The sequence below is a fragment of the Aplidium turbinatum genome, chromosome 4 (assembly GCF_918807975.1).
Source record: "Aplidium turbinatum chromosome 4, kaAplTurb1.1, whole genome shotgun sequence".
In the NCBI taxonomy this organism is placed as follows: domain Eukaryota; kingdom Metazoa; phylum Chordata; class Ascidiacea; order Aplousobranchia; family Polyclinidae; genus Aplidium; species Aplidium turbinatum.
The window spans coordinates 12,699,547-12,709,571 of record NC_137475.1 but is presented as its reverse complement, the minus strand read 5'-3'; the positions used below and the strand labels follow the sequence as shown (position 1 = coordinate 12,709,571).

The 10,025-nt window shown below is 36.8% G+C and overlaps 1 protein-coding gene across 1 annotated transcript; it reads right to left on the bottom strand.

Annotated features, from left to right (window-relative positions):
* Positions 1-6,106: 6,106 nt before the first annotated feature.
* On the bottom strand, positions 6,107-7,651 carry LOC145768916 (putative tubulin polyglutamylase ttll-15). Its single transcript, XM_082580520.1, has one exon. It carries the CDS (start codon positions 7,649-7,651, stop codon positions 6,107-6,109), a length of 1,545 nt encoding a protein of 514 aa, XP_082436646.1.
* Between the last annotated feature and the right edge of the window lie 2,374 nt (positions 7,652-10,025).

The window sequence follows — 10,025 nt, the reverse complement described above, 5'->3', positions numbered from 1 at the left end:
GCAAAAACAAAGAGGCTGCAGAAGAGAATTGAAGTGCACAGGGAATCTTTGCTCATGTATGTATATATTGTATTTATAAGCAATTCAAAGCTTAAAATTTCAAGTCAACTATCTTTCCAGGACAGCAACATCACCAATTTTAAACATAACAATATTCTGCATATCAGAGTTATCTATGGTCGAACACAATCAGATAAGAATGTAGTGTGTGCAACTGTGCATTGGTAAGAAAAATTCAAACGAACACACAAATTGCAATACAGGTTTAGATAATGAACATGACAAAAAGATCTACCTAATCTGTTGTTTGTTTTGTTGTTAAACATTTGACCACTATAATCTGATTAGGTAATTGAGAACATATGCTAAACAAGCATTTTTATAAAATAATGGAAATATTAATGAAGCAAGTCAGAACCAACTCTAGATATCACAAATGCAAACACAAAGAAATCTAGCTATCGTAACGCTATCAATTTACTTTTATCTTATTTGTGCAATTCTCAATTATTCCAGTATCAGTATTCAAACCTAAAGATTTATAGGAATTTAGAATTGATATTTTTCATATCATATGTGTTTGAATTTTTTTTTACATATTTACATACAAGCACTGTTTTTCAGTAAATCTAGTATACAAGTAATTTTATACAGGACCAACAGTTGAAGTTACTCAGGTGATACCTAGATTCTCATGGTACCACATTTTAGAAACAGAGTTTATTAAAACTTACAAGGTTGTTAAACGTGTAATAAGACAAGCACTGTAAAAGTGATGATACAAAGTTTCAGGAAATTGGTAAATACACAATGAAAATGTGGACAACACCTATGAATGAGTGGCAGTTCATGAGGGGTGAAATAAAATAAAACTTCATCGTAATTGTAAACTCCACTAGAGTCCACTAGCGGTATCAGTTTTGGGTAAAATTAAAAATATTAAAATGAAACATTTTCAAAAGTATATGATTCTTGTTCATTGTAACTTTGGCTCATCATTTCTTGACACAATATTACCCTTTAAACATTAGCTAAAATTTGCAAAAATTAAAAACTCAATGCCGTGGTGTTATCAACGGCAATTAATGCTTTGTGTTGAACACTTCTTAAAACCTGTTCATAGTTTTATTTTTTTTCAAATAAAGTCATATTATATTATATATGTACAAAAACAAAAAATAACAGGATATAAATTTAACAAACGTGCAATAATGAAAAAGTATCAACACTGCATCTACAATGAACACAACTGAAGATGATCAAGCATTGAAACATTATAAATCAATGAAAAAAAAATACCAAGCTTGTATTTTTCTAAAACAAAGTTCAGTCTAAAAGCAGCAATTCATGGAACAAATTTTTCATTTCTACATGTATATAACCATATATTTTCAGGTTCTTTTTACTTAAAATATTGCACTCAAAGCTTTAGCCATAGAAAAAAGTGGCCCACCCCATAATCTTGCCTAAGCAAAAAGTACCAAAGCTACTTGTAGATACTACTACCCTTGATAAAAACTTTTTTGAATTTCAATGAATTAACGTTTGGCTAGTATTGATCAGTTGAAATGAAACCACTGTGGACTGTCTTGAATAATAGAGAAATTCTATGATAATCTCATAAGCTCCTATACATGGCTTACTCAATGAATTCACAGTCGCAATAAACAACAGGGAAATTCGAGGTATACACAAAACTACATGTGCGAAAACCAACAAAACAAATGCACTGGACAAAATCACAAACATTACTTTTTTTTAATGCAGCATGCCCATGTTATGCAGTTATAGCATTGCACTATGCATTTCATGTACATTTCCAGTAGGCTACAAAACTAAAGCTTCCTTGCACTTGCACACATTACATTCAAACGTTTGTTCAAGAAAGAGGTTTAATTTAGTGAAACAATTACTGCAAAAAAAAAAAAAAACACTTGATATTTATATACAAAATAAAACTGTTATACCACCCATATGTTATACCGGTATATAGAACTGATGCACTTTACTTTGGCTTTTTTGATCTTCATCTAGGCTAAGTGGTTTTATGATGCATGCTGATTGTTGGTGAAATAATTGCAACGTAATCCATAATAGAAAACTAGTACAGTACATAAATGTAATCTTTTTTTTTTTTTATACAAATTTGCACAACATAAAAATTTTCTTTTTAGGAGTCATTTGATTGACTGGGCAACATTGCCCACCCCACATCACCCAGCCTTCTTTGTGCAAACTTTCTTAATTTAAAGAATCAATAACGTACAAATACAAAACCATACAATGACATCAAACTTCTACTGGTACGTACACAAAATTTATATGGATCCACTCATTATGTAAAGTTTGGCTAGGTAACTGAGTAAGAGAAAAAAAAGATATTCACTACATTATATTTTGTAAAAGATATTATTTGTAAAACTTTTAATTTAAACTATAAAGTACATATATACTGTTTATAAAATCAATTATTACTCTGGCACAGTGTCCTGAGTGATTTGAAGTACAATACTTCAGAAAAACAATGTCAAATAGTGCACAATAAGGAACATTTTGAAAGCATCAAAAGCCAAATTTACAACGTCAATAATACAACATCAACATAGTGCTGTGAGAAAGGCTGCTTGACAATCAAGTTATTTCAGCGCTCACAACTGAACTTCATCAAGTTGCAGCTTCTAACTTAGAACTCACATAAAAAAAAACACAGCAGGTAACGCAAATAAAAAAAGTGTAGTAGCCTATTTAACCAGGTCTACCAACAATCATTTAATTGCACATTAGAAATTCCACACTCTTGAAATGCCTACAACGTCAGGAGAATTTACATTGCAAGCTTCCCTATTGCAATGCAGATAGCCTTGCCAATCAATTGCCAACACATAGATTTAGTGTTCAGGTGAAATACTAGCTACCATAGGCGTCGATTTTTTCTTAGAAGAGAGGAATACTGGGTGGGCGAGAGTTTTCAAATAGATTTCATTGAATGTGTGTGTTCGCAAATTCGCAATGGTTGGTCTTTCTAACAAAGACTGCGTTTAGCGTCGCTGCAGCAATTAAGCTTTAATAGGTTTGATTTATTGCGCCTTGCGATCTTATGAGTGCAGCAATGGCCACCTGGAGATGCAGCCTGATTTGTCACATTTTGCAGATTTTGATTACAGCTACTGCTTGACTGACATTTTTTGAGATGTTTTTACTTTTTGCCGTTTCCTAATGACCAAAAACTTTTTTGTTGCCTTGGGGAAACAGTGGTAAATGAGAAAAAGTAAGTTGAAAAACGCAAAATCAGACTGTTATTGAAAATTAACAGTCTGACTAAAATCTACAAAATCAAATTTTCTTTGTTTTTCAACATGTGAGGATGTTAGAATCTATTGTGTCATTTGGGGAAAAGAATAAAGAAAGCGTAAACATCTAATTTTTAGAAAAATTTATTTAAACGTTCGCCCAAAGGTAGAAAAACCTGGAAATTTCTGCAAAATGTGACAAATCAGGCCGTATCTTTAGTTGGCCATGGTGCAGCTAAACTAAACAAACTTCTTTGGTGTTTTCCTTTGCGACCTAAAAAGCGCGTGACTCCTGACCTGTTATCTTTAAAGTGGCGCCTTCGGATTTGTCGCAAAATGTTCGGACAGGTGACTGCTGACTGTGCGGATATTGCCGTTTTGTACCGCGCCAAGCTTACGTACAACAGGCCTCGAAATTCACGGCGGACAACCGGACATGTCCGCCGTCACAGCATGTGATGTCCGCCGGAAGTACCATCTACAGTAGATCGGTGATCGGTCATATTTGTCCGCCGAGAAATGGCGATATAAATGGTCATTGCATAGCACGAACATTTGTTGCAAGAACATAATTTCCAGCGCATTGTAGCACGCATCTAGAAAATATAAATACTGTATCTCTTAGCTTCCGTTGAAGCAGAAAAACTTTCGATTGTTACGTTGCTTCAACGATTGGTGACATTGAATCAGCGTAACAAAGGTGAATTCTTCGCTAAAAAGCGATGGGGGTACGGGTACTTCGACACTGATCACGCGCAACTAAGTTCAAGTCTTTAGTCACAATGTCTGGCTTTGATTTCCGAGTAATATTGATGGCAAAGTTGGTTATAAAATTAGATTATACGAGTAGGCTACTACAGCAAGATGCAGCAAAATTTGTTATAAGTTTTGATATTACAGTAAGGAAGAAAAGGCCCAGGGAAACTTCACTTTCGCTCACATGACACACAAAAATTAACCCAAAGAAAAAAGCCCAGTGAAACTTTGCACAGCAGAAAATAGTAACGTTAGTGTAGAAGTTTTCCGACTTGTGTCCAGAGCATTGTGACGCAAGAAGCCAAACGAACTCGTTCGGTGGAAGTTAATCAGTTATGCGGCACATTATACAGTACAGGCCTCGAAACAACTTTTTTTTTTCCGGCGGCCAAACGTGTCCGACTGAAGCAAGCTGTTCGGCGCCCAATCACGAGCACATGGCGGCCATCGGAACTTCGACACGCATCAACATACAGTCTTCGAAATTAGCACATTTTTTCTTTGGCAGAAGCGAAAAATATACTAAAGTAGTCTATCACGACCGCACTGTTTGATTTGTTGTGATGTAATAATGCCAAAAGTAGCGATAAAGCGAGCTACAAGATACGCACGTCGCACGCTGTTACAGTAATTCACGTTAAATAACTCACGGGGGAAAGTAAGTTAACTTTGGGTTGATTCAACGTTCGAGTCAGCACAAATCGATTTAATTTTCCCGGCGGGTTATATTGCGTAACAACAATGCCCAATAAGAAAGTTACGTTTGTTTTACATTAATTCGACATCTAGCAACGTTGAATTATCATAAAATAACGACAATTGCTCAACCAGGTAACGGTAACAAATTAATAGCTCCATGCGAGAAGATTGCCTCGATTTACGTATACACTAACATAATTTTGGCACAATTGGGATACTGCAAACAACACAAAGTCTGTTTGATAAAGAACTAGCTGTCAGAATCGGAATCATCAGACGCTGTATCGGAGCACGAGGTTGTCGCGTCATCACTGGAATCAGACACATCAAGAGGCTCATCGCTTGGCTGTAAATCTACACCGTCTTTGCCGTTCGCAATGAAGCGTCCACGTTTTGCGGCTTCCGGGCTTTGATACCAATCCACACGCCTCTTTCTTTTTCATAGAGATCCATCAGGGTGTTGACTAAGGAACAAATCTATGGCTGTGCCATAACGACTGGGAGGAATGTCTAACCCTAACCTTACAAGCGCTCGTGTGGCCTCGGCATTTTTATTGCCGACGCTAATGCGCCATTTGCCGACGCTAATTTCGAAGATTGAATATATCGCATCAATAAAGTGTATTGTGATGTCACTAAGCATCCTGCGCATGTCAGACATCAGCTGCTTGGTCAAATGGTCAATCAATAATGTTAACAATTCAAGCATAGACAGGGTGTATTTTGATTTATCGGATACTTTGACTGCTTTCTAATCCCTTGTGATTATAAGTGGCAAACTACTTTATTCACAAGGCCGCTTGCGTAAAATTTTCTCGGAACTTCATGGCGGACAAATGCGGCCGACGGAAAGGCGAGACCCGGCGGACAAAATGTCGGTTTTTGTAGGTTAATGTGAGACCATTCGGAGAAAAGATCAAATCGTACCAAAACGCTTTTTTTCAACGCAGCGTTGTTACGAAATTGCTTTGTTCTGTCGGATACCTAGCGAGAGACATAGCGTAAAACAAGAAGTTGCGCTGTAGTTGGTTGGATAATTCAGCGTTTAACAAAAACGGAAATAATTGTAACGAACACTTTATAAGTGTCATGAAAACAGGGTGGGCAAAACATATTTTGCCCACCCTCGTTTCACGGCAGGGTGGGCGCCGCCCACCCGGCCCACCCCATTTCGACGCCTATGCTAGCTACTAAAAAAAAAGGTAGCATAAAGAAAATCTGGCCCTCAATGGCCATATCATAGTTAAGGTTTCGGAGGTATAATAATACCTTAGTTTTGATTAAAAGCAAAATATTTCTCTACAATCTTTGCAAAATAAATGCAGTATCATACAATGTGAAGTACGGTACAGTAATTTACTTTACAGACACCACCCATGGTTTTTAATGCACATTCCACGATACCATAAATGCATTAGTTTGTCAGTTTTTGACAATCCTTCGAAATCCCTTGAACTCGGTTGAATTGATGATGGTTTTGGAAAAACACGAACGCATTGAAGTTTATTTAGATGTTCCCGATATGCCGCTTTAATTATTTCTTTAGAAGGTTCTGAAAGACAAACTAGACAAAGCCTACATAAGTCAGAATTGCAAGATATACAATCTTGACATTCTTTTCCATAAACTTGAATATCTCTGTCATTAACCAATACATTATCTACGGCTTTTCTTTCATTTGTAGCATGATGTAACCCAGCTAAAGTCAGAGAGCTTAAGATCACTTGCTCGTACATGACACTGTTGGCTTTGAAATGAGCTGATGATAAATTTGGTGACATATTGACTTCCATTAGGTACACGTTTAACTGAGAATCAAAGACAAAATCAAATCGTACTAATTCAAAAAAGGATACTGAGCCAAAAGGATACTTTGCCAAGGCTTTTTGTATATCAGGCTTTTTCTCAAGTGTAATATCAGCTATTGCATTGTATACTTCTTGCTGAACCTTATCAAAACTAAAGCCATTTTTGTTTATGTAATAAGCGAGTGATTCTTTATGAGAAAACTGCAACCTTTTATACACATCTTTCAAAGATGCCAGCTCCCAAGTTGGAGTATAATCATCGCCAACCACATACTTCTTTGGATTGTGAACATCAAATGGAAAGTATTCTTGGGCACAATATCGAACAAGCCATTCACCGTTTTGTACATACATACGTAAAGGCTCTATGGAAGTTATAATTGTGTAGATGCCGATGTCAAATTTCCTCCCATCAACTAAAAAAGGATCATTGACATACTCTTGAACAAAAGAATGTGTCGCAGAAAGATCTAACTTATCAACAGACTTGATAGTAATCCCTCGATGATTATTGCTTTTTTGAACCCATAGTTTATCTTTGTGAAGGCTAGCATGTTCAATAAATTTATTTTTTTCTTTTGGAAGGCTGAATGCTGTGGGAATATATTTAAATTTCGATGTGGCAAGGTAAACTTTACTTGTAAGATAACCTAATCCTGGAAAATGATTGACAAGCTGATGTGACTTTATCTTCTTATCTGTGACATATGTCGGAAATGGATACTCATAAGCCCACAGAACATCCCACTGCTCAGTTGAGCCATCACATCTTTCATATCCCAAGTACTTGAAAACATTTCGTATATGTTCTAAGTGTATACCGTCTGGATTTTTAGCAGCCAACCACAGTTTTGGTTTTGCTTTATTTCCAACATGAGGAACAACTTTTGCTTCCTCACGACACAAGCGTTTGGTATCAATTGCTTTTATGTTTTCATTGCATATATGTTGCAGTTGTTGTATGTCCGAAAGTTTTGAAAATAACAACAAAATCACAATGAAAAATGCAGCTAGAATAAAAAATAATGGTTTTCTGGCCAACAACATTGTTCTTCTTAAAATGGTTGTAATCCACCTTTGAAGATAAATCTCATTCATTTCCAAGCTGCATATCAATAATAAGAAAAGGATAAACAACAAATACTGTATCAACTATGATATGAAATAGATTTGTAATTGCAAATTAGAGTTAGTCTAAAAAAAAAAATACATTGAATGTATATGTTAGTAAACTATTTTCATTGATCATTGATCAACCATGCAATCTTAAGTTGTAGAAAGCAACTGTGTTTATAACACCGTACACAACAGCAATGTATCACGTGTTTCAATTTGTTCGTCGATTGCAGTAAGAATTGACAGCAATAGACACGTGTTTCACCCATGAGGCTGGGCTCATCAGTATCGCATCACTAATTCATGCCACATAGTTCTGAATCGCCTTATCTATGTGAAAAGAAAACAACTAAACTAACTGTTGCCAAGGATATGCACTGTTGAGAAGAAGCAAATTATGTGGCATGAATTAGTGGTGCAATACCGTACTGATAAACACAGCCTTATGGGTGAAACACGTGTCTACTGTCTATCGCTGTCAATTCTCGCTACACTTGGCTGCCGAAGAAACACATATTTTTGAAAAAGACTTGACAGCTAGTGTGGAGGCTACACCGGACCGATATGGTTAGTGAAACACAATGCTCGCTGTTCTATAGTGAGTAGGCTAGTTAGATAGTGCTGATGCCAGAAAGAGCGCTCCTTCTCAACAGCAATGTATCACTTACAAGTTACAAGGTACAAGGTATGGTAACTGTAGCGCCCAAGAGCTTTCTCTCTGACGTCATGCACATAATGCCGTCCGTTACAGTATCTAGCATCGGAAAAAAAGTGCAACGTTAACAAATTTTAAGTGAATTCTGTTCCTATTTGGTAGCTTTAAGCAAACCTAGTCTCAAAGTCTGGAAACACTGGCATTTGAGAGGGCAAAGACTTATTTTAGAGATCTTATTTACATTGACAGCAAAAAAGGCTTTGAAAAGAGGTGCTGACCTTTTGTTCTTTCTTTTTTAGAGACACAGTGCAATTTCAATAAGCCTAAAAAAAGCTCGCAAAATGCAAATTAGAAATTTGTGAAACAGTGGTGGGAAATTTAGTTAACAGCAGTGGTGTAGTGTGACCAAACTGACCATTTTTTGGTTATTTACTATTTTCTGCAAATTTTAGTTTACTTGGAAAAGTCTATTTGTAAATTAGAAAAGCCTTGGGTGTGGTTTAAGCGAATCAGCTTCGCTGTTTTTTTTTCTTCTATTTTTGCTTTTTAAATACAAGTAGACTATACACATACAGTTTACTGAAAAAACAAGTCTTCTTTTAATAAACTGTAGCTCAATCAAAAAGTGTAGTTAAGACGGATGCAACCTAGTTCGTACCTTGAACAGTTTGTACCCTCAGTTCGTACCCTGAAAAGATGGAGAGAAAAAATTAAAAAAAGCGTAAGTCGCTGATCGCAGCTTCCGCAAACATTTTAAAATTTTCCCCCTGAAAAGATCGAAAGAAAGATAGCACAAAGCCGAAATCGCTGATCGCAGTTTCCGCAAACATTTTTCCGCAGTTTCCGCTTGTAACCCTAACCATAGACTAATATGCTCTAACCTTAACTGATCTCAGTTTCCGCAAACATTTTCCCGTAGTTTCCGCTAACCCTTACCCTAACTCTAGTCTCTTACCATAGAGTAATCTATGCTCTAACCCTAACCCTCGCTGATCGCAGTTTCCGCTTGTAACCCTAACTCTAACAATCGAGTAATCTATGCTCTCTAACCCTCGCTGATAGCAGTTTCCGCAAACATTTTTCCGCAGTTTCCGCTAACCTTTACTTTAACCATAGAGTAATCTATGCTCTAACCCTAACCCTATTTTTCGCAGCAGACAAAATAAAAGGTTTCTCTCTCTCCTCGCTGATCGCAGTTCCCGCAAATATTTTTCCGCAGTTTCATTTTTCCGCAGTTTCCACTAACCCTAACCAAGGATGCCAGAGCTTGGTTTTTCCACCTAGATCTGGGTTTTTTTGACCACATCTGGGTTTTAAGTTTTTTTATTTCAAATTTAGGTAAATCTAGGTTTTTTTGGTTTTTAGCTTTGTACAGAGCTTGCACGGTATTAAGACACTGGGATCTTTGATAAATGGTCCACACTGCAACACAAAAATGATGTTTGTTTGTGGTATCCAGGCTTAGGCTACACCTGGTGGTTGAAGATTTAGATTAAGTGGACGGGAAGGCAAGGAAGCCAATCTTCATGTCCAGTTGTCAACCTTCAGGCATGTCTTTAAGTGTCCTGCCAAAGACACAGCCGCATGCTCTTGAGCGGTGTCGAACCGGCACCCTTTCAATTGCCGTTTCAGGGCTCTCACCACTCGGCTATGCAGCCGACACAAAAATGATAAGGTACCGGTAATGTTTTTTGCATCAGC